Below are 26,377 nucleotides of genomic sequence, written 5' to 3' on the forward strand. Positions count from 1 at the left end.
AACCACAAAATCCAGTACATTTATTGAATGAAATTAAATTGAGGAAGGTTTATATACATGTATTTTTGAAACTAATTAATTCATTTATTTAATCATTATTAATTGAAAGTAATTGTATTGTTTAATGTGTGCAAAAGCTTGTAAAATTGTGAAACAAAAAGGGTGTGTGTTTTGTGTCCTGAAATGATTTCATTTTCTCTTGTGCATTTAATGTGAAAGTAAGACACCACCAAAGAAAGGAAACCAGAGGGGGGTGATAATGTATTTAAAAGTCAGTGTATACAGTTCACAATTGTTTAACTTGTAAATTAAGTACTTGACTTGTTAATTCAAAGAAACTGTTGACTTCTTGTAAACAACTTATAGTTTAAGTTGATTCACGGAAAAACTTACTTTTGGACTGTTGTTATTTATGCTCAAGTAGATAGAACAAAGGGCTATTGAACTGTAATTTTTTTTTTAATAAACTAAAAAAGTGAATTGTGCCTTTCTGACATTAGTTTGGATACAAAAAAGTTATTTCTTCAGGTTTGTAATTCTTTTTTCAGTTGACAAACATGTAAAAGTTTGAGTTTGTTGTTGTAAGTTTTTGTGGTGGATTTTTTTTTTGCTTGAAAATTAAGTTATATACTTTGTTAAGTACATGTTTAAGTATTTTTATCTTTCTTTGGTAGGTTAAACAAAAGCAATAACTTAGTACATTTGTACTGCAAATGATTTATGAATATTTATAGAGTTCCTTGTTTGTTATATATTAATAAATAATTTTAAATCTTTTTTTTTTCAAACTTTTTCTTAATATAGTATAAATCTAATTAAGTTGAATATTAAATGTAAATAAAATGATACTTTTTAACACTTAAGAATTGTTTAAGATCTAAAATAATCATTTCACATTTGTTATCTTAAACATGATAAAAATCTTTATTCTTATTAAGTTAATTATGTTACACATTTCTTTGATCAAAAGACTTAGTAAAGCCATGTAAACATTGATACAAACCACTTAGTCAACATGAATATAGATTGTAAACTTTAAATATTGGTCAGTGTCCAGGAACGGGCAACAAGCTTGGTTAATTTGGAATGTTTGACCAGTGTCATATAGATATATGGCAGAAAATGGGCCAACAAAGATAAGATAGTAAAGTCAGGTGTAAAACCATAATCTCTTGTTTTATTGCTGTAAGTTAAAAGTCTATACACATCAGACATTCTAATGAAGGACAGTCTTTGTTTGAGTTTTGAATAGGAAACAGTAATACATTTTAAAAGAAGTTTCTTTCAATGTGATTTGCACATGTAAAGCTGCAATGGATGCTTTCAGACTGACAGCGTTTTATGCTTTATAATCTGGAATTATAATGAATTTGTTTTGATTTATTTAGAAATTTGGAGATGGATCTGTGCCTGATAGCAAGGACAATGAAGCTGTACTCAAAAAACAATTACAGGTATGTAGAAAAAGTTAAAAAATTATGATACAAATATTGACTATATTATTTATGTTATGCTATATTAGTCAAACTGGTGTCTTGCCAATTCCACTTTGTCTCAGTCTAGTCTTAATGGAATAGTAAATTTTTGTAAAGAAAAGAATAATAAAAATGATTGCAAAGTTAAGTGTATTCACTTTCATAGGTTCTGTTTTTGGGTACAGTCAATTAACAATTGTGGGGGGGGGGGGTTCTAGATTAAATTCAAAATTGATAAAAGTAAAGAGGTCACAAATGTTATTATGTTAGGCTGGCTTGGCTCTATATTGGTGACAAAGACTATTAACTTTCAGTCCCAGCATTCCAATGGTGAGAAAACACAATACTACCTGCATTTCAATATAATATTTCTTGTACAATATAATGTTTCTTGTATGAAAAATAAATATCAATAAATTTCACATGTTTGAAACTTGTGGTTAAAAGTACATGTATAATTATAACGAAAATTGTCATATGCCTAGTAAGCATATTTCTTCCCAGATAATGTTTTCACCATATAAAGGGTGTTGTCAAAGTAATTTTGTGGTTTTGATGTCTGGTTATAATGCATCTTATGTAACATGTTTTGATATATGATGTTTACTTCACTCATAGATGTTTACAAAGGAATATCCTATTTGAATCATAGAAACGTTTTATTTAATATGTCCTTTTTTAAAGCTGCACACCACCTGATTACCCAAAATATTTAAAAAATCAAACTTGAAAAAAATACACTTATGTTTTAAGACAAGTAAGGATATTCAAGATTCAAGTAATGATTTACATGCTTTGTGCCATTAATGGCTGATCTTGCTGTATATATCACCATATTCCTACTGTGTGACTAACAATAAAGATTATTGTTGCGTACTTTGACCTCTTTCCGGTAAACTAAATTGAATGAAAGTGCCGTTTGCAATGAATAAATAATTTTCTTTGTTCACTTCACAATATTTTCTTTGAAATACATTTTCAAAATTTTCATGAAAATCCGGAGGCATGTTGCTTTAATAAGTTTCATTATATGAAGGAAACTCTTAATTTGAGCAACTATGCAAAGTTGCAGTAAATAAATGCATAAAAATAAATAAATATATGATAACATGTCTGATGTTAATTTATTTATTTATGGTTCTGTTTCAATATTATTTTAGTCTTTTTCTGTTTAAACTTTATATCTGATAGTGTATTTTTGTTACCAGGAACTACAACATCAACTGGCACATGAAAAGGACTCCAGGCAGCATGAGTTATCTGCCCTTCAAGACTCACAAACACACAAACTTGCTCAGATGCGGAAAAAACACAAAGAAGAGATTGCTCAACTCAAGGCCAAGATGCAAGAAATGGATTGGGGGTCAGAGGGCTGGGAATCTCAGGTATGTATGAGTGGTACTGTTAAATATTTTATATTAATGGGTCACTTATGTCCCTTAGTCTTAATTGGACACTTGTTTACTCTAGTGTAACAGTAAATCAGTAAATTATGATTTGAGGGTAATTGACCAAAATTGCTCAGCAGGAAAGGGGGACGGGGACATGTCTGTTTACTGTGAATTACATTTATTTATAAGGCTGCATTTTATGTTAAGAATTCTTAAATGTAAAGTGTTATGTATCTATTTACACTACATACATTGTTGTTCATGTAATTGGGATGTTGTCCCTTTTAATATAATTCTTTCTTGTGTAGTGAAACCAGCCAGTTGACCTTAACAGCAATGATGACTTTTCAAAGTACTGCCTATACTAAAAATACAATTTAAAACATATTTAATCATAATAAGATGGCATGATGGTTAAAATGTGACTACAAAACAAAACAAAAATGTTGTTTATTGCATCATGCTCTGAAATACATAAGATTATAAGATGTATGTATGATCTTTATTAAAAAGTATATTTAGATTATTAACTTCTATTGTCTAGGTACCTGAGGAGACTGCCAGTCTGAAAGCATCTATTGCAGCATTAAATGAAGAAATCACAAACCTTAAATCAGAGAGAGAATCTAACTTGAAACAGATAACAAGTCTGAAGGAATCAGTGGAGGGATACCAGTCTGAATTATCTGTCAAACAGGCACACAGTCTACATCTAGAAAACCAGCTTAAAGGTAGAAATATTGATAAATATAGGCATTCAATAAGTGATGAATTCTTTTATGACAGTACTCAAATATACATTGTGCAATTTGCATATATGAAAACAAGAGAACGCTTTTAAAGAAAACTTACATATGCTTTACTCTTAACTTGCTAATTTTCTTAAATGGACATTCCCATCTTATATCTTTTGGAACTGTCCATTACAAGTTTTGGGGATATCAAGTTTGTCAGCCAATTGTGCAGAGACTGATTAGACTCTATAGTTGTGCAGACTGGTCTGGCTCTACAATGGTCACTTAAGTTTCAGTACAGTTATGGATTAATGTTTCAATTTGAGTGTTTTTTCATCCAGTGAAACAAAAATGTATGAAAAATTGTTAGAGAATTACAAACATTTCATATATTTACTATATTTACTGATTTTTATTTCAGTGGCAAAAGAGGAGATCAAGCGTTTGGAAGAAGACCGTGATCAGGTGGGCAGAGATTTAGTGGAAACTAAAGAACAACTCTTAGATCAGCTGGATGCAAACCATGTAAAATCATTGTGACCACACCCACTTCATGTTTGCATGATCTGTTGTTAGGTGTAATTTGTTTAAAGCTTAGAGTCTCTCCCTGCATGTTTTGCAATGTTATGTTGTTTGTGTTGTTTTTTTTTATTCCAGTTCAGTTCTTAACTTGTCTTAAATGTATGTATTCAGTATTTTTAATTTATTTTTTTTTATTTTTTCATTTTTACCGGCCTTAAATGTATATTATATTCAAGCATATTTTTCTTATAAATATTTGGCTTCTTTAACACATCTTTTGATTAAAGCAATTTTTTAAACACAGCATGCTTTTTAAATCACTAATTAGTTTAATACTTAATGCTTATTTGCCTGTATTGAAATATAAATGCATGCAGAAGTGGTTGAATATTTTTGGTTTGCATCTGGTAAATCTGAAATTTGAACTTTATTACTTACCTGTTACCTCTTACCTTCTCTTTACTTATATCTTTATCACTCACCTACCCTGTTAATTGTTTGTAATGGACTTGGCCTTCTTTGTATTTGGAACTGCACATAATTGATTAAGGGGGTTTCATTATGGAAAAAAACAACATAATATCAAGTAGCCAGTAGGGGAGATTTTGATCAGACTTCGTGGTACCATAGGCTGTTATTGCTATAAACTCAGGAGGTGGCATAGATATGAGCACTGCTTGTTATTAGATACATGTAGTTGATTTTAAAACAAGATAAGATACTGATGTTTACATAAAGAAATCTTTAACTTAGTTGTTTGATATATCAGTGGCACATAAAACTTAAATGAAAAAAGATAAACTGACATAGCTGAGAGATTTATTACTCAGGTATAAAGTGAAGAAAAAAATCTTTATACTTGTATGTTTTTTTTGTAATATTCTTTTGATAATGGCATTTTATTTGAAGTAATATTAGCTGTACATGAATACATTACAGCAGTTAAGTTTTGCAATAATTAATGGCAAAGTAACATTAATCACCTCCCAGTATTTCACATTTAGTGCTTACATGGGTGTATTTGCTTTTATAAACAGTTCTGACTTGCCAGTCATATGCAGTCTTGGGATTCTTTTTATGTGAGGTCATACCTGCTTTAATGTACAATAAATTGTTTGAAATGGAGAATTTATATCTACATATTTGGGTCTAGAGTTTCTCTGCATGCTTTTAGGTAATTGGCTCCCTTATTATAATTAGTTTCCAGTTGTCTCCCCTATTTGTTAATTTGCTTCTTTAGAGCATATGTTTAGATAATTTAGTATTGTCCATTATATTTTAATTTTGTCTATAGATATATGCAAGAGTTAAGTGAAGCTAGTACATGTCCCAGCATATGAACTTTACTTTTTTATTAACTGTGTATTTGTAAAATAGGAATGTATCATACTCTAGTTATTAACCTAGACATTTTGACATGTCAGTATCAATTTAGTGCAAGGGCATTCAAGGTTGTTAGGTTTCTCTGAAGTTAAAGAATGTTACATGGTAAACCTAGACACTTTTATATGCCAATATCAATTAAATACATTGACATGCAAGGTTGTTAGGTTTCACTTTTGTCTAAAAACTTTGTATTGTAAAAAAAACTTAACGATCACTAATTACTTTTTCGATAATAATCTTCAGACAGCTTTAATGCTTTATATCACAACAAGGGAGACTACTGTCACTGCTTTTTGGATAGCTCTTCAAGAGTTATCTTACTTTTTTTTTTAGAAAAACATTATGAATGGTATGAATGTAAAAGTATTATAACTGGTATTCTCTACAGGCTGATACTTTGGAGATATTGAGTGATTTACGGGATGTCCGTCAACAGATGGATATGAAGGCCATTGACCGTAGAAATAAGTTACTCTTGGAAAAAGATAAACTTGTTAATCAATTGATTTCATCAAATGAACAGGTTAGCTCCCTTTGCATGGATGTTGTCAAGTTCTGTAGTTCCATTTTTTTTTACGATTTTTAATATTGACCCTTATGTTGTTTATTCAAATATTTTTGTTTCCACCATTTAGTTGAAGGTTGAAAAGTGTGTTTTATGTTTTGCTTTTCTTAATTTTTTTGTTGTTTTGTTTCTGATCACACATCCTGCACACATTTATCAAAATTTACTCCCCTTTGTTATATCCATGAAGTTATGAAAATGTTGAAATGGTAAGGTTTTAGTGTTTCCCAGCAGCCTAACAAACACCTTAGTATAATGTGACCTCAGTGACATGATTATCAAACTCTTCCATACAGGTCTAAGAGTTATGTTCTCAATAAAGATGTAATTATTGACATTAGACAATTTTTTGTTGTGAATTTTTTATACATTTAATTTAAGCACAAAGGAAATATCTTACTAATTCACCAGCATAAGTGTTGTGATTAGGAGGGTTTTTTAAGGTGGGATTGGGTGGTCATTAATCATCAATCTTATAGATATAATGTTTATTTAGAATAACAAAAACCTTCCATGTGTTAATGCATAAAAGTTTAACCAGTGCAAAAGAACAATCTTTGCTTTAACAAACATATATACAAATGTATAATATCCTCAAAGTGTGTCTTTTCACTGATTTCATGCTAATATACTGTTTGCAGGAGATAACTGTAAACTTGAATTTGGTTAGATATATCTTATAAACAAAATATTAAGGAGATAAATTTAAAGTCTTTTTTAAACAAGTTTATTCAGGGCGGGGAAGAAATTTAGTCTACAAGTTGTATAAGTGATTTCTCTTAAACAAGTTTTAATGCAACTGTTTACAAAATCTTGTATCCTATTGATTTGTTGTAAAGATCTTAATTGGTTTAATGCATGGTATCTTGTAGTTCTTTACATGAGACTGTATAATGGGGATTAAGGATAATCCAACAAAAATAAAGCCACTGAAATACATCTTAATCTCCCTATCTATATAAATTGAGAGGTATAAAATTAGAGATGTTTAGGAATGGATGAAGAGATTGTCTGTGTTATTGTATTGACAAAATTAGTCAAGAAAATTTAACAGTTATGTTTTTTTACAAAAGATTTATACAAATCTGTAAACATCACAATCTTCTACATGTGTAAAATCTTGTAGAATTTTTATTTGATCCATGACAGTCCTTAATACTCTATGACTTTACATATCAAAATTCATTTGAACATTAGCATGGTAGCATTTTATCTTTGACTAGTGACCAAACATATTTAAATGTATGGCAGTGGACATTATATGGTATAAATTTATTATTTCAGAAGAAAGAATTAGAAAGTGCTGTAAGTAACTTAACTGATCTGAATGATTCACTGAGGAATGAAACCCAGTCATTGGCAGAAGAACTAGGGGACAAAGAACAACAAAAACTAACTGCTGGTAAATAGTGGCAATCATAAAAATACGACCTATAGAAAAATAAATCATTGTCCCTTGCTTTGAAAATAGTTTTCTAGATAAATTTAATAAGATGTTCACTGACTCATTGATGGCTGAGTTGTTGATGTCATTGACCCCCACCAATGTTGGTATCAATACTGCAACCACTTGGCCACTGTTTGTTGGAATGCCCCAGACACTTGGCCCTCACCACTGTTGGTTCATATCCCTCAAGGAACTTTGAGAATTTCCACTTTAGAAACATGTCAAGCTACTCTACTGTTTACTCAGATAGCCCATTTATTCCTTGAATAATACATAGAGATACACCTCAATTCCTAATTGTCCGATAAAGCTAGAGAGTTGCCATATGACCTTGACTGTGCCAGTGTGATTTAAACATACTATAGTTTTAATTGTCTACAAATGTTAATGACAAATAAATTATCGGGTAGTCAAACATATTCAGTTTTGTAAGTACTGCTCAGAGAAAAAAATGTTTATGGTACATAATGAAATTTCAAAATATGGATAAAACAAGTCCTCTTTGATGATTATATGATAATTTATTTTAATGTTTAGGAGTGATGGACAGTTTAGAGAAGGAAACACTTGTATTGCGTGAACAGAATGTAGGTTTACAGGAACAAGTTGCTCTACTAGAGAAAGCTTTACAAAATGTTAACCAAGAAAGACTGACTGTCAGAGTTAGCTCAAGTAAGTTATGGTTTTGCATTAGGCTTTGTCTTTTGATTTTTATCACAGTTTACCTTGGTAAATAATTGACATTATACTCATAACTGCATTGAGTCAAACATTCTGTCCTTGTATGCCACCATTACTGATTGGACATGCAAATCAGCAATGAAATGCATTAGTTTGAAGGCACATTCTGTCTCACAATTGAAAAAAGTTCCTTTTTAAACTAATCAATGGATTTTTAGCTCACCTGTCACAAAGTGACAGGGTGAGCTTTTGTGATCGCTTTTCGTCCAGCGTCCGTCCGGCGTCCGTCCGTCCGTCCATAAACTTTTACTTTAAATGACATCTCCTCATAAACCACTAAGCCAATTTCATCCAAACTTCACAGGAATGTTCCTTTGGTGGTCACCTTTAAAAATTGTTCAAAGAATTTAATTCCATGCAGAACTCTGGTTGCCATGGCAACCGAAAGAAAAAACTTTAAATATCTTCTTTTAAAAAACCATAAGAGCTAGAGCTTAGATATTTGGCATGAAACATCTTCTAGTGAGTGTCTACCAAGTTTGTTCAAATAAAAGCCCTGGGGTCAAAATTGGCCTCGCCCCGGGGGGTCATTGATTTTCCCTATATGCATATAGTAAAAATTTAGAAAATCTTCTTTTAAAGAACCAAAAGAGCTAGAGCTTAGATATTTAGCATGAAACATGTTCTAATGGGTGTCTACCAAGTTTGTTCAAATAAAAGCCCTGGGGTCAAAATTGGCCCCCCCCCCGGGGGTCATTGATTTTCCCTATATGCATAAAGTAAAAACTTAAAAAATCTTCTTTTAAAGAACTCAAAGAGCTATGGCTAAGATATTGAGCATTAAACATGTTCTAATAGGTGTCTACCGAGTTTGTTCAAATAAAAGCCCTGGGGTCAAAATTGGCCCCGCCCCAGGGGGTCATTGATTTTCCCTATATGCATATAGTAAAAACTTAAAAAATCTTCCTTTAAAGAACCAAAAGAGTTAGAGCTAAGATATTTAGCATGAAACATGTTCTAATAAGTGTCTCCCAAGTTTGTTCAAATAAAAGCCCTGGGGTCAAAATTGGCCCCGCCCCGGGGGGTCATTGATTTTCCCTATATGCATATAGTAAAAACTTAAAAATCTTCTTTTAAAGAACTCAAAGAGCTATGGCTAAGATATTTAGCATCAAACATGTTCTAATAGGTGTCTACCAAGTTTGTTGAAATAAAAGCCCTGGGGTCAAAATTGGCACCGCCCCGGGGGCCATTGATTTTCCTTATATATGTATAACAAAAACTTAAAAAATCTTCTTTGAAAAAAACCCAAAGAGCTAGAGTTAAGATATTAAGCATTGAACATCTTTTAGTGAGTGTCTACAAAGTTTGTTCAAATAAAAGACATGGGGTCAAAATTGGCCCCGCCCCGGGGGTCATTGATTTTCTTTATATGTGTATAGCAAAAAACTTAAAATCTTCTTTGAAAAAACCGAAATAGCTAGAGTTTAGATATTAAGCATGAAACATCTTCTAGTAAGTGTCTACAAAGTTTGTTCAAATAAAAGCCCTGGGGTCAAAACTGGCCTGGCCCCAGGGGTGTCATTGTTTTTTTTACTATATGTGTATAGTAAAAACTTTAAAAAAATCTTCTTTTAAAAAGCCCAATGAGCTAGAGCTTAGATGTTTAGCATGAAACATCTTCTTATGGGTGTCTACCAAGTTTGTGCAAATAAAAGCCCTTGGGTTAAATTGGCCCTGCAACAATGGGGGGGGGAGGTTGGGGGGGGGCCTATATACTGGTGAGCGACCTCAGGGCCATCATGGCCCTCTTGTTTATGAGATGAAGTGTCATGTAATCCATATCATTCTAATATATTTCTATTTGGTTGCAATGTAAGACATTTAACATAAACTTAATCTTCTGTCAAGATGTAAATGAGATTTTATTTTCAATTTTCTATTTAGGTTCTGACCTACCGTCTGGTGCCGATGATTTAATGATAGCCAGTGACTCTGCCTCCCTGACCTCTGACCTTTCAGAAATTTCTAGACGTAACCTTGAACTTGATGAGCAGGTCAATACACTTAAAGGTCAAATCTCGAACTATGAAACAGAGATTAATCAATTTGAAATGATGCAATCTGATTGGTTGAGTGAAAAGGAGGCTCTGGAAGGGGTACTTGTAGAGCTGAGAAATCAGTTGAAAGCTAAAGAGAATTCACTAAATGTGGCGGAAGCTAAGAAGGTAAGCCATGTTTGTTTTTACTTGAACATTGACAGTTAAAATATTTCAGACTTTCTGAAATAACTGTAAATATGGGTATTCATGATCCAGGTCGCTCAAATCATATTTAGTGGGTGTTTTTTATTAAAGAGTCTAGTCAATGTTATATATACCCTTAAGAAATTATATTCTGACAGAAATATATTGCATGACTTGTATTATCTTTTCTACAGTATAGACATTTCATTGTATCATATAGATATATCTGTTTGCTTAATACGTACTTAATGTGTTTTAGAAATTTAGTTTAGTACATGTCATTGTTTAGAATTGTTCGTTCTAATTTGTTAAAGCACTTGTTCTATGCTAATTGCATGTTCTACTAACAATTAGGGTTTGTTAGCTGTTGCTAAGCATGAGGCTAGTACTTCTGGCCTTCCTGACCTTATTGACCCTACTGCTGCCATTGATGGTATGGGGGAGACTTCTAGTAACAGTATGGTGGAGGAAATTGAACCAAACAAAGATAGTATGGCAGAGATAGCTGATGAAGTGGTAGAGCTAGATAGAAAAGTTGGATTATTAACTGAGGCTAATGCACAGTTAGAGCAAGAGAGAGATTTGTTAGTAGAGGAAAAGGTTAGCTTGTTTTGTTTTATGCTAGAGCGAAAGTTGAAGATGTCTGATTTTCATAGAGGAACAGATTTATAGCTGATTAGATGTTTTTTGGGGGGTTTATTTCTGTTTGCTTGTTTGTGTTAATGTATGTTTAATCCTTCACTTGCAAAGTTTGTGGTATGGAATTGTTCAGTTTTGAATTTCCATTCAATATTTATGGGAGATTTTAATATCAATGTACCAAAAAAGATCTACATACTGTATACAGTATGGTCAGACTGTATGGATATGTAAACTGGCTGTGTCTATACTAGTGGCAAAGGCTTACAACTTTCTATTCCAGCAGCTAAATGGCTAATAATGATTTCACTGAATAGAGACTTCGATAAGCTGTGTCTTACCTTTGCTTTAGGTTTAATGTCCAGATATAGAGACTCTTTTATAAAAATTGTTTGTCTTTTTGTAGTTTCTTACTTTTTATCTTACACTTTAGTTATGCTAAAACTTTTCTTTTATGTTGCACAGCAGTTTGAAAATACTAATTATAATTTATTTATGCATGTAGTTTATATATTACTTTAATCTTGATGTGTAATAGAATATATCCCTGACAATTAATATTTCATGATATATTATTTGTACTCATCAACAATAAGTGTCGAAAATGTTCACATAGAAATGTGTACATCACTTTCTGTATGTAGTTTAAATGCTTCTAGAGATTAAAAAGAAAACTACATTTGATTAGGTAGATTGATTTATTTTAGTACTATGATTCAAAATTTATGAACTTGAAAAAGTCTGAGATGTGATACTTTATTAGAAAATACAAGAAATATTTTAAAAGAAAATATTTATGTTGAAGTTTTAGACTAACTTATAGATTTTACATGGAGTGAATAGTTATGCATGGTTATTTCAACTTATTTGGTAAGTTAAAGGTATTTGTTGTTGATATGGAAAAGTTATTATGTTACAGGCAGCACTGCAGAAAGAGGTAACAACCTTGAAATCAACATTGTTGTGTCAGTCTGCCTCCACCACTGATAACTCTAAGACAGAAGCAGGTAGGAACATAATTCAGGATTTTATTGCTTGAAGAAGGAAATCTGCATTGCTATTAGTTGTATTTTGAAGAAGTATTGCACTTCAAAATAGAAAGAAACAAGAAATGAAATTGATTGAGTTGACCTCTCTTGTGAAAAATTCTGCTTTAATTGGTTTTTTTACTTCTTTATAATAAGTTGTTACATCAGTTTCTCAGAAATAGTTATTATTGATCTCACGAATAATTTCATCTTTTGAATGTTTGAGGTAATGGTAACAAGGGTTTATTATACATAAAGAGCTAGGCCTGCATGTTCATCTGTGCTATGTTGCGACACTGTTGGTTGTATTAACTACATTGTTGGTTGAATTAACTACATTGTTGGTTGAATTAACTACAATGTACATTGATGGTTGAATTGTTGGATTAACTACATTGTTGGTTGAATTAACTACATTCTTGGTTGAATTAACTACAATGTTGGTTGAATTAACTACATTGTTGGTTGAATTAACTACAATGTTGGTTGAATTAACTACAATGTACATTGATGGTTGAATTGGTTGAATAAACTACATTGTTGGTTGAATTAACTACATTGATGGTTGAATTGGTTGAATAAACTACATTGTTGGTTGAATTGACTACATTCTTGGTTGAATTGGTTGAATAAACTACATTGTTGGTTGAATTAACTACATTGTTGGTTGTATTAACTACATTGTTGGTTGAATTAACTACATTGTTGGTTGTATTGGTTGAATTAACTACATTGTTGGTTGAATTAACTACATTGATGGTTGTATTGGTTGAATTAACTACATTGTTGGTTGAATTGGTTGAATTAACTAAATTGTTGGTTGAATTGGTTGAATAAACTACATTGTTGGTTGAATTGACTACATTCTTGTTTGAATTGGTTGAATTAACTACATTGTTGGTTGAATTGACTACATTCTTGGTTGAATAAACTACATTCTTGGTTGAATTGACTACATTGTTGGTTGAATTGACTACATTCTTAGTTGAATTGGTTGAATTAACTACATTGTTGGATGAATTGACTGATTAAGCATAGCTATTTGGTACAGAACTTACTTAAATAAACAATGGAAAGTTAATATATTATCACACAAAATATCAAGGTAAATTTTTATGATTTGAGACATTCATAATTGAATATAGGTGTACATTTATAAAAAAGCGTTTGAGTAAATCCAACTTTATCATAGTAGTTGTTTTGAATGAATGAAGAATCGAATCAGTATTTATGTTTTGATTTTAACCAAGTCTGTTTCTGCATTTTTTTGGTAAAGTAGAGTATACATTATTGCTGCCATTTTCACAGGGAAAATACAAAAGGAATCTTTTTTAAATGGTCCATTGAAAGAAAAAGAGATGGAACTTCAGGCTTTAGTGGGTGGAAGAGATGACTCAGAAGAAAATAGGGGCGAATCACCTGAAGACAAGTTACAAGACAAGGAAGAAATGGAAACACTAATACAATCACAAAAAGAAGAAATTGAAGCATTGGAAAAAGAAACTGTTGAGTTAAAGAAAAAATTAAGAGGTAAGAATGAAGAAATTGTTAATTTGTCACTAGAAAAGGAAGAAATGATGACTAGTTTAGAAGAGTTAGATAACCAACATCAAGAAGCCATGAGTCATATCATAAAGATAAAAGATCAAGTTTCAAAATCAAATGAGGATTTGAAGAAAAAATTGGCTCAATCAGAAGCAGAGAAGAGGTCTATGCAAGGAGAATTTGATAAACTCAAAACCCTAAACCAGTCTGCTGAATCCTCATCATCAAATGAGTTGAATCATCAGATTGCCGAGTTAAAAGATGAAACATCTGATCTTCGACAGAAGCTTGAAAAAAGCAATGGAACCATTGCAGCACTACAGAAAGAGCTGAGCAGGAAAGAAGACGAGCTGAACGAAATGAGTGACAAACTAGCATCAAGTGCTGAAGCTTTGAATAACTTACATATGGATAAGCAAGAACTGCAAGAAAAGGTAAATAAATTAAAAGCAGATTTAAGTTCCCAAGCGGATAAGCTTAAGACATTAAAAGCTGAAAAGGAAAAAATTAAACAAGATCTGGAAACTTCTGGCGCAAATGACTCTAATGAAAATGATGAAAGTCAGGACTCTAGTGAAACAGAAACTGAACAGTTGAATTTACAAGTAAGTCAGCTTAGCTCAGACTTAGAAAATGCGAATGAACAGTTAAAAGAAAAGTCAGTTGAATGTAAAAGATTGGCTGGTCTTTTGAAAAAAGCAGAGGATATGCATAATGAATTTAATAAGACAATTGAGGTTTCAGATGCAGAAAATACTACATTAAGATCTAAGATTTCACAGCTTGAGGCTGAAGAGCTTAGTCTTAAAGAAAAACTCACAGCTGCAAGTCTTGATTGTGAAAAATTGAAAGAAGAAAGTGAAAGAAAGACCTCAGAATGTGAAAGTTTTAGTAGACACATACATGCTGTTGAAAATAAGGTAACAACTGTCAAGACTGAACTTTCAGAAAAAATAAAAGAAAATACCCAGTTATCTAGTCAAGTAGAAATTCATAAGAATGAGTTATCAATTTTAAAACAGAAGTTAAAAGAGAAAGAGGCAGGGTATGAATCATTACACAAAGAAAATGCAAAAGTAAAAGACTTATTAGAGGACACTGCTGATAAATTACATTCCAAATGTGAAGAGTGCCAGATATTGACTGAAAAAGTTGATCAATTAAAAGGTGAATTAGAAGAGTCTGTCAATTCTGTTGAAAATGAATATGAAGCTCAATTGTTAAGTGCAACAGGTGAACTGGTTTTAGTAAAGGAAGAATTAGCAAGTAGGACAGAGGAATGGGAAAAGCTGGACAATGAACTCTATTTAAAAGATGAAGAGATCTCCAAGCTAAAGGAAGGAAAAAGTGCAATGCAAAAAGAGATTGAACATTTAAAGGTTGAATTTGATCATGTTAAAGAGGCAAGTGAAACAAATTCCAAAGAAGCATATGAGTTAGTTTTGCAAGAGAAGCAGGTGCAAATTGATACCTTGACAGCTGAGTGTTCTCGACTGAAAAGTGAAAGAACTAGTCTTGATCAGAAAACTACTGATCAAAAACAACATTATGAAAATTATATAAAAGAACTAAAATCAGTTAGTGAAACAGATTCATCAGACCACCAAACACAGTTTAATGAATTACTGGAAAAGTCTCATAAAAAAGATCTACAAATTTCTGAAAATGAATCAAAGCTTAGTAATATATATGCCCAGCTACAGGATTGTCAGAAGGAATTGGAGACATTGGAAGAAAAAAATCAAGATCTGCAAACTGACTGTGATGCTTACATTCAGGAAATTTCTAAACTCAAGAAATTAGTAGAAAAATTATCTTCTGAGAATGAAAGCATGTTAAAATCTGTAAAGGAACAAGAACTTACTGAAGCAGAATTGAACAGTGTTCAAGAGGAGCTAGATGCAGTTAAAACTGAAAAACTGTCCCTTGAAAGTGAAATTCAGAACTCTAATTCCCAGAAATGTAAAATCCTTGAGGAGAGCAAAATTGAAAAAGATCTGTTGAATTCCCAAATAAAAGAGTTACAAAATGAATTGAATTCTTTAAAACAAGGTGAATATGGTAACCAGAATACTCAAGATCAGCTGGAGCGTGAAAGAGAATCATTAAAAGAGAGAGTAAGTTATTTGGAAACTGAGTTAGAGAAGAATAAACAACTCATTAAGGATCAAGAGGCAGGCATAGCAGACTTAAATCAGAAAAGAGCGGATCTTCTGCAAGAGTTAAATAAGGACTCAGAAAAAATAAAATCACAAGATGGTATCATAGAGGTGCTTAAACATAATGCTGTTCAAAAGGAGGATGAAATTACTTTGCTTACCCGTAAACTTAATCGTGCCAAGTCATTTATTGATGAAGAACAAATAATTCAAGTTGAGAGTGCAGGGAACAACTCAGTACCTCAGTATAACCTACCTGCTCTAGAGTATATACACAAGAGTGAAGTTCAGAAACCAGAAGTTGAAGAGAAGATAGTAAAAGTTGAAACTCAGAAGATGTTGGGTATGCAGACACCTAACGGTGACCTTGCCACAGAGCATACAGAACATGTGCATGATGTCATACTGGAAATAGAAAAACTTCAAGGGCAGTTGAAAGAAAAAGACAACATCATATCAGAGTTACAAAGAAATAATGCCTCATTGCTGAAAATAATGGACTCCAAATCCAAATCTCAGGGGGATAATTCTCTATCGGAGATGCACAAACTTGAAAATGAAGTAAGATCCTTGAAGACTGAAAGGGAACAGATGATGGATGTTCTGAATGAAAAGTCCAGGGAAAGCAGCAATTCAAAAGCTGAAATTTCAAAGCTAATGAATATTGTAGCTGCTCAAAAGACTGCACTTGAAAAGTTACAGAAAGATAATCAAGATATAATTGCAAAAAGATCGCCAGATGGTGATGGTGCTCATTTAGACGACATGCAAAAAGAAACTGTTAAAAACTTATCAAGAATAATAAGAGACAAAGATCTTGAAATAGAATCATTGACTCAGAAAAATGCAACACTGTTGTCAGTACTGCAGGAGTCTTCAACTGAAGGTGCTCAAATTAATTCACTTATGTCTGAAAAAGATACCCTGGTTAAACAGTTAGCAGTGTTACAAGGTGAAAGAGAACAAATGATAACATATCTGAACCAGAAACATCAGGAAAGTGTGGCTTATCATGCAGAGGTTCAAAGGTTAACCGCATTTATAAATACTGAAAATGAAAAAAATGAAAAAATAAAATCGGCATACGAACAACTGGTGCCTCAGTTTGAAGATAAGAAACAATCATTACTAAAAGCTCAGAATGAATTGATAAATTATAAGCAGAAATTACAAGAATTAGAAGTAAAAACTGGTAAAATGATTCAACAGACTGAATCAGGAGAAACTGTAGATAAAACTTTGTACGATGCAAAGATACAAGAAAATACCAAACTTCAAGAAAGGTATCAAGAACTCATTGAAAATGTTAAAGAAAAAGAAACAAAGATACAAAATATGTATCAGCAGGTCAGTGACATGGAACAGAACTTTAGAGCTAGTGATAGTGAGAGGGCCAGTTATAAAAAGCAAGTAGACAGTTACATGTTTCAGGTCCATGGTTTACAAACAGAGCAAGGTGATTTGAAAACTGAAATTACTCAACTGAAACAACAGCGAGATTCTTTGTCATCAGAGTTTCAGGGGCTTAAAGATGCCAATCATAAATTAACGCTGCAGCTACAGGATCGAGACTTTGAGGTTTCTAGTCTTCAGGAGAAGTCAAGGTCACTTACCTCAATGATACAAGAGCAACAAGGTGAGAAGGGACAACTTGAGCATGTCATTCAAGAGAATGAGACAACACAGAAACATATCAAACAGTTAACTTACGAGAGGGACCAGGCGTTACTAGGGAGACAACATACACAAGAACAAAATAACCAGTTATTGAAAGATGTAAGTTTTATTTTATTATTTTAGACAATAAAAACACTTAAAAATGAAAGGTTTTTGATCTTTTCCTGTACTTGTAAATACATTTGTAAATAAAACATTATCTCTGAACAATTTATTGCATCAAACAATGAGGCTTAGTGCTAGACCTTTTATTGACTTTAATCTTCAAATGTTTAAATTTATGTTTTATCAAATTTTCTAGCATTTTCACAGAGCGTACAGAACAGATTACATACTCCCTTTTTCCAATCAAATTTTAATTTCCATGCCCTACTTGCAAAGTATACAAGTATGAAGGTTTTAATCAGTGAAGTGTCTGCTAGGTAGAAATAAATTCTTTCTGATTAAATTGTACAGTGAAATCAAAAAGATTTGGAAAATTGTAACATGGAATTGCACTTTATTTTACAGATACAGTCTTTAAAAGAGAGGGAAGCAAAGTTGAATCGAGAATTAAATAGATTAAGGCAACATTTAATACAGGTAAAGTTGATCTTTATTTCAAACTTTCATAATTTATGTTGGTGGTAAAATTATTATATTTATTTACATGTATTTTGTTTGTCAGTATATGAAAAATACTTCTTAGTGTCAAGTACAACTCAGTTCTTGTTTGGTCTCTTACATTTGTAATGCCTTTATGATAAGGCTGAAATAAATTATTTAAAGCTATCAAACAGTTTATCATATAATATTTGCAGAATTTATCTAGATGGGGAATATAGACATTATGCAACTGTAATATATATAATTGTTGTAGAAAAGGATGGGATCTCTAATGCTTGAAACAGAATAGAAAATCATACTTCACAAGATAATTGTCAGCTGTATATCTCCTATATATACTTTACTGTTACTGAATAATTAAGCTTTATCCTGCAAAATTTGTGCAATAGATTTGCTCTTCTTTAAATTGGGAACAGTCATTTAAGTTCAAGGGTTTTCAATATTAGAATACAAAAATTGGGCTACCATCAGTATAGAGCCAGGTCAGACTGCACGGCTGTGCCTTCCTGTTTAACAGGTAAAGTTGAAGATATGAAAATAAACATGAAACAAATTGTTTTAAAGATATGATATGTGTTATACATAGGTGATAAGTTCTGTATTTGTATTTTAGATAGAGGAAGGCTACACGAAGGAAGCACTGGCAGCAGAAGAGCGGGAGAAAGACTTGCGCACACGACTTACTTCTGCTGAGGAAAATGCGTTACATTCTTCATCTGCTGTGGAATCAGCAAAGTGAGTGCTCATGTCATGAACTCTTATTACCAGTGAACTATACTGATCATTAACATATTACATGCCCCATTGAAATAATAAAAATATCTTGGGAATGAAACATGGCAAGTTTTGGTACATACAAAATTAATTGATTGTAAGGCATGTGTTAATGTTTTAAGCATGTACTGCAGGTAGTTAGCACTATTTACATACAGTTAATTAGCTTAACAAAAATCTTATTTCAATTTTGCAGACCACATTAGAAATTGTTATTCCTGATGATTGAAGGGTCTTATACGAAACATAATTTTATATCTAATTCTATAATTATCAAAGAATTTAACCCTGGCCCTGCTTGAACCTTAAGTGCTTAACCTTTGCCACCAAAACAGCCAAGCCAGTCAACACATTTGTGCCATCCAACCAGGCTGTTTTTGTTGGCTAAATAAGATTTTCATCTTGGTTTTCATGAAATTGATAATGGTCAGTTCTATTGGAAGCCCATATAAGAACTCTAGCCGGTCAAGGTTAGGCATTTTTATCAACCAGTCTAACATCAGATTAAAGCATGCCTGTCAGCAGTAAGGGTTGATACATAGTACAGTACAATCTCTACAGGGCTGTCCTCTGTAAAGCAATCACCTTTTTGCACCAACAGTATCAGTGTTCTATCAAAGAAAGACTTCACTCTACTCTACTAACCTCTGTAGAGCAATGCCTCTCAGCAGAAACTTAAATCTTTGTCAATGAAGGGTATTTTACTGTAAATAGCTTGTATTGTTGTATTATTAACCAGTCTGACATCAGATTATTATCATGATTACAGTCTAACATCATATTATTATAATGATTACAGTCTAACATCATATTATTATCATGATTACAGTCAGCATGCCAGTCAACAGTTAGACAGTCTACAGCAACAGCTACATTTTGTATCACAACAACGTGACCAGGCATATCTTCAAATATCTAGTCTACAAGAACAAAACCAGATGTACTCTAGCTCAATGACTAATCTACAGATGGTTCTAGAAGAATTCCAACATGGTAAGACCCACTCCAATCTTATATTAAAAATTTATTATTGTTTTTACTGTGCTTGCCTTAGATATTGATTGAGATATTGCTTTTAAGAATTGTCCGACCCTCACTTCTTAAAAAATGTCACCAGGACATTGAATTCTTTCAGTTGAAATAGATTCTTTGTAAGGTTACAGACAATTAATTAATTAAAGAGGTACATTATACATAATTGGTCTTCTGATACTAGGTAAGCTTGAAACCAGATGCATTACCTTACTAGATGAGGAAAAATACATGACCAATCTGTTCAATTCAAATTTAAACATCCATATAAAAATATAGAAAAATAAGAACATAATAATAAAAAACAAAAAGGAGACATAAATCCATTATAAAGCAGTTAGAAAGTGGTCTTAAAGGGTTTTTTGTTGTTTAAATATGGAAGTATGAAGTGAACATAGCTTATTAGTTGTCACCATGTTTACAGAGAAAGAACGAATGGTTGCCGAGGAAACGGAAAGATACACCAAGGAGGTGAAGACGCTAAGAGAGCAAGTGAATAAATTACAGGCAGACCTAAAATACACAAAGGTAAGAATAGAATAAAACCTCATGTCTCTTTGTTTCCTCATAATTGTGACAGACAGACCTAATTGTAATTGGGTGACCCGGGTTGGAATCCAGGATGGTGCAGGTCATTTTTGTTGTGATTGATAATGAAATCCTTTCTGTAGTCATTCGCACTGTGCCTCTGCTGTGGCATGTACAGAAGAGTTCCTTTGGAAAGTGAAGACATCAATGCGGTGGCTGAATTGAGCTCTGGTAGTTTTAATGTAGCTTACTGCCGTGATCCGGAGTGAAGACTACCAGCACCACCATACACCACCAAGACCATGTTTACATTTTGTCAGATATTATATATGTTCATAGAACCTTTCCATTCTGTCTGTATCTCTCACTGCCTCTAGTGAGATATTTTTTCTAATGAATCAGAGTTTCCTGTTTCAAAGCTGTAATGTTTGTTATTTCAAGCATTTGATATTAACAGAAAAGGGAAGTCAGTTATGCATGAAATCACATGATTCCATTATGGTTTTATATTCAATATGTGTTTTCTGGTTAAAGTGAGCCACCAAGCTCAGGACAAAAACTCTAAATTTTCAGTATGAAAGTTTAAAGTGCTTGTAATATGAAAGCATGGTTGGAAGTAAAAGGACATATGAATGGGTATTGTCTTTATATGATGGTAAATAGTTTTTATAGTTTGAAGATGTAAATAATTAAAATGTGTTGGAATAAAAGTAAATGAACACATAACGCTTTTTGTTTGGCTTCTTTGAATAGACTTCAAGGTAACATATAAGGTAACATAAATAAAGAATTGATAATTATGAAATAAAAAATTAAAAACAACCTGTAGAGATTTGTTTAGAATCTTGAAATAAATTTTGTAAATAAAGTCTTGTGCATATTTAGTGGAGAGATTGTAGTAAAATAAATCTTAATGTTTGTATATAAAAAGTAAATATTCACTAAAGAGAGTTAAACAGCAGTATGCAGGATTTTTTTTGCCAGATTTTAGACTAAAGTTATTCGTACAATGTTGTTCACGACTTTTTAAAGTGACGTTTTTTTTCATAAAGCCTGTCAAGTTGGAACAAATTATGTAAGGAAGAGGTTTTTCCCAAGTCGTAAACCGTTTTTGATCTTATAATAAAATACGAATTAACAAGTATTACACAAAGCTTGTGCAGGCATGCATGATGTACGTTCACAATGTTACTCTGCCATGTTGCCCATAAATCACCAATCAAAAAGCCCTGTGAAATTTTGATAAATTGCGGCTTCAGTGTTCAGGGGATTTTTTTTTATTAAGTTAATGAGCGCAGGTTGAATAAGATACAATTGAAATGAATGCATATTGATAGATGAATAATGTAATTATACGTTTGTACGTTTGTAGACGAGGATTGTTACTGCGTGCTTGTTTGAGTTAGAAGACAAGTCTGTAGTTGTAAGTGTCAACATGTTGTCTATCCACTTTTAAATGCAGTCAATGTCCTCATGTTGCTTTCATTACAGATAAATAAGCATTTGATTGACAGTCATTTAGGGTCTTGATGATTCAGATTATTTGACACACTTTTAGTTAATCTTTAACCCTCCTTAATGTATGCAACTGCCTTGCCCTGGTTTCAGTTTGAAACTGCCTATTGTTGATTTTAAGAGATTTCAGTATTTTAATTTTAAAATAAAACAGTCAAAAATATGAGTCTATTTCTTAAACTGTGATTGATAAATACGTATTTCATACTCTGTAATTGATAAATAGTGATTTCATAAACTGTGATTGATTAATAGTGAATTCATTCAGTGTGATTTTCATATTCTATGGTTGATAAATAGTGAATTCATTCACTATGATTGATAAATAAAACAGACTGTACTTGTTTATGAATGTAAAACAGTCTTTATTTTAAGGAATCTCTCAAATGATACCGATAATTGTTGAAACTTGATAATGATCAATTTGACTGCTAAAAAGAAGTTTTCTTTGAGACATAAAGTTGAATCTGTTTGCAAAGAAATATATAAGATGACTCTGTGAAATTAAAATGTCAGGAAAAAAATCTTTCTCAATTATATTGTATATACTGTACATATATAAATATATAGATTATGGTAAGATTGATATGTGCAGAAGATTTTTGTACAGGTTTAGACTGGTTTTGTTTGTTCATGAGGAACAATTATTATATATTATGTTATTTTGTTACATTAGTCTAAAGACAATCATCCTGTTGTGCTTATTCTAAGGAGTGGCATCTTGTCTTGTTCAAGCTAGTTATTTACCAATTTTACAAAAATGATGACATGCAAAATGAAACTTAGGTCGTTTACCAGTATCATTGCTATACCTGTCTTCATATTTTTGCTGTCCATCCAGACTGTGCTATAAGTTTGTAAGTTCAAAGGAACTTGAAATTTAATCAATATATCACAAAATATACGCATATTAATGATATAGCCCTTATTTCTATATAAAGTTTTTTATATAGAGATAAGGGCTATCTCATTAATATACGTATATTTTGTGATGTATTGATTAAATTTCAAGTTCTTGTGGTAAGTTCAAGTCAGTATTTTGATATGGAATTCTTTCGAAATATAAATGGACAATTCTTAGTTTCTAAACCAGTACAATTGAACTATGATATCATCAGTCTTTTGATTAATTAAGCTAGCCTAAAATATTAAATCTCAACAAAATGAGTATATCTGGCAAACAACTTGCCTGATGTTTTATTTTAGAAAAAGATTGACCCTCTACCATAATGGACTTGTCTCGTTATAAACATGAACCAGTCTTTTGTTATCCTGCATTTGGTAAGAGATCCTACCTGTGTGATTGGTGCAGACCTAGATCAGCTGGCACATCCATGCCATCAGGTCATGGTCTGCACTGTTTGCTTATCAGTTAGTACAATTGTTTTGAAATTAAAATGTATTCCTCAAAATGGTGAATGGTTTTGTCCAGATTTAAATATGGACAAGTCTATTTTAGAAATATTAGGATGATAAGGGTTAAAACTGATTCCAAGATTTAAATATGGACAAGTCTATTTTAGAAATATTAGGGTGATAAGGGTTAAAACTGATTCCAAGATTTAAATATAAATAATTGAAAAGTTAAATCTTGTCATAAAGGACAGATATTAGACTAACTTGACACCTGAACTGGTGGCAAAGGTAAGGCATTAATTGCACCAACTTTCACAAGTTATCTTAAGCATAAAAATAACTTTTCAAGATCTTTCTTATATGTTGTTACACATTATGTAAATTAATTCAACATTTTAATGTCATTCAGGTGTGCTTATTAAGGCAGATTTATTGTATACATATATCTTGCAATTTTCGGTTTTTTTTGCATAATTATTATACATAAAACAACTCAATATATATGTACTATATTGTGTTAAAAGGCTCGAAAACCATCCATATAAATCACTTCTAAAATTTATTGACCTTCATAAGTACGCCATAAAAGCATTAAGGGGCAGTCTAGTGATTTTAATTTTCCTTTTTTAATAGCTCTTCATATTTAATAAAAATGATTACATTTTGTTGTTCTTGTTTTTTGTTGTTGTTTTTTTCTCCTCAAAACTAAAAACAAGGGAAGTTTTTGCTTGCTTATACAATTTAGGATCTACCTAGGAACAAAGGAAAAATAAAATAGAGACACTTGGTGAATAAGCTATATAAAAGTTCCCAATCATTGTGTTTGAGATTAATTAACACATAATCTACTGGCTGCAACTGATTCCATCAATGTGACCATCGCAGACCAAGATTATCCAGACATAAATGAGCCACGCCATGACAAAACCAACATAATAAGTTTGCGACCAGCATGGATCCAGACCAGCCTGCGCTTCCGAGCAGTCTGATAGGATCCATGCTGTTCGCTTACATACTCTGTTACAAGTAGAGAAACTGATAGCGAACCCATTATGTTGGTTTTGTCATGGCGCGGCTCATTTGTGCTCTTCTCTGCCCTATTCAGTCAGTAAAAAAAGATGTGGTAATCGATATAAGCTGTGAGAATGACTTGTATTGCCACCAGTGAAATGTCAAGCAAGTTTGGTCCTCTATTCTGCCTCACTAAATTATATATACTATGTTGATGTTTAATTCAGTCATTTAGATAATTAAAGTTCAATTAAAAATTTACAGTACTGAATTCTTAGTCTGCTACGCAAATTAGCTTGGTAAATGTTAAATATCATTACATTTATATGGAAGAAAAAATGTTTGTAAGTTACAGAAGAAATATCAATAGCTTATCTTCGTGCAAATCATTTTATAACATTGAGACATAATCAGTGTCATTACGGGTTTTGCATTATTTGGTGCCAGGTTCCGTTTTAAATTCTTTTTAATTATTACTAGTATTATATTTCAACAAGGAAAAAAAGATTGTAATATTAGATAATTCAGATTCTATGGCATGTATTCAGAGCAGTTTCAATACAGTGTGTATGGTGCATTTTGATTAATCAAAGGGGGAAGTTGTCCGAATGAAAGGCGAATCTGTTAATAAAATACGAGTTTTGCTGAAGTTTTTTTGGGGGGGTTAATTCTTTTCTTGCACTGTGTGATAACGGATCGGCGTCATACAGTATTATATAAACATATAGAAAAATAAGATTCTGTAGGAGCATTATACTATAATACATACAATTTAAAGTGCATTATTTAATATAAATGAGTGAAAAAAAAACATGAGATTGTGATGTTATTTTGTGGTGTTTTTGGAATATCTTTTTATATACTTTAGAATATAATGTGATTCATCCCATGATTTTGAAAAGTTTTTGGAACATGTGTATAAAGGTAAAATAAGGTAATATGACCACTGTTAATGTTTAATATTAGTCACTATTTTCTTAATTGTTGAATTCAACTTAATGGTTACAAATACTGCAAAATAATGGTAATTTATGTGCAATTTCAGCAAATACAGGTACATTTTGCTAAAAGATTTTGAAATTTGAATGTTGCGTTAATATTATTGGTTAGGGTTGAAGAGACTTTATTAAAGTCAGTTGGATGAAGATTAACCATTTGCGGCTTTTTTTTTTTAGAGGATCAAATTTTTTTTATTAGTTGCTGCCTTTAAAATGTGAATGACATTATTGATTTACACCTAGTATAACCAGGGCAACACATTCTATGCATAAGCTTGGAGGCCTCTGTTACGCACATGGTGCAGAAATGAACTATAAATCTTAAATATTATCTTGAGATAAGAGGTTTTTCTCTTTTAAACTTTTTTTTTCCAAACTTTATATCATTAAAGTAAAAGATAGTGGAAGACGCATTGATTTTTAAGTCTTATGGTGGGTTTTATCTTGTGTATGCATACTCCCAAGTACATGGCTTTATTTGAACAGTGTTTGTAATGTTTGCATTACCATACCTGTATTAGGTGTGTCAATAACGTTTTCAAATTCTGCCTAACATCCTAGGACCGCTTGCCCGCCAAAGCACGTTTTATAGCAAAATTTCGAAGCAAGATGGCGGGTTTGTTCTCAATGTAAATCGTTGATTTTATTATAATACTGGTATTTATTTGATGTGGATACTTCTTACTTTATGATCAGAGAGAAATATTAGCAGCATCTGTTGCCAGAGTTATTAACGGCTTATATTTATCGGACAATGAATTATGATTATTCAACAAAAAAGAATAATTATCGATATTAACTGAGCAAGATCGGACATATCTCACTCTGTCACTGTGTTAGGATAAGATATGGAAGATGTCTATATATAGAAATTTAGAAAGGTAATGTATATAAGTATTTCAAATGGATCATATTTTTTACAATGTTACATATAATTAGTTTATTTAATAACCACATGTAAGTAAATGAGTAATGAAATGTTCGTGCACAAGAAGGAAACTTGGCGGAATAAGGAAACCACAGATTGTTTTAATGACAGTTTGATCACCTTATTGTTTAACA

The 26,377-nt window shown here is 31.9% G+C and overlaps 1 protein-coding gene across 5 annotated transcripts in view; it reads left to right on the plus strand.

The window, feature by feature from the left end:
• The window catches only part of LOC132734395 (thyroid receptor-interacting protein 11-like), a 64,739-nt gene that overhangs the window by 19,115 nt on the left and 19,247 nt on the right, over positions 1-26,377 (plus strand). The window contains exons 6-20 of one of the 5 annotated variants that reach the window (XM_060721129.1): positions 1,389-1,454; positions 2,684-2,860; positions 3,411-3,597; positions 4,022-4,125; positions 5,897-6,031; positions 7,358-7,475; positions 8,058-8,192; positions 10,149-10,429; positions 10,802-11,047; positions 12,006-12,093; positions 13,423-17,594; positions 18,006-18,077; positions 18,715-18,836; positions 19,705-19,868; positions 20,332-20,435. In XM_060721129.1, the coding sequence (XP_060577112.1) occupies positions 1,389-1,454; positions 2,684-2,860; positions 3,411-3,597; positions 4,022-4,125; positions 5,897-6,031; positions 7,358-7,475; positions 8,058-8,192; positions 10,149-10,429; positions 10,802-11,047; positions 12,006-12,093; positions 13,423-17,594; positions 18,006-18,077; positions 18,715-18,836; positions 19,705-19,868; positions 20,332-20,435 (6,171 nt within the window). The remainder of the gene's footprint in view (positions 1-1,388; positions 1,455-2,683; positions 2,861-3,410; positions 3,598-4,021; positions 4,126-5,896; positions 6,032-7,357; positions 7,476-8,057; positions 8,193-10,148; positions 10,430-10,801; positions 11,048-12,005; positions 12,094-13,422; positions 17,595-18,005; positions 18,078-18,714; positions 18,837-19,704; positions 19,869-20,331; positions 20,436-26,377) is intronic. The other 4 variants (XM_060721130.1, XM_060721133.1, XM_060721131.1 and 1 more) reach the window with 4 other exon arrangements.

This window comes from Ruditapes philippinarum, unplaced genomic scaffold (assembly GCF_026571515.1).
Source record: "Ruditapes philippinarum isolate M1 unplaced genomic scaffold, ASM2657151v2 ctg4455_1_1_1_1, whole genome shotgun sequence".
Lineage (NCBI taxonomy): Eukaryota > Metazoa > Mollusca > Bivalvia > Venerida > Veneridae > Ruditapes > Ruditapes philippinarum.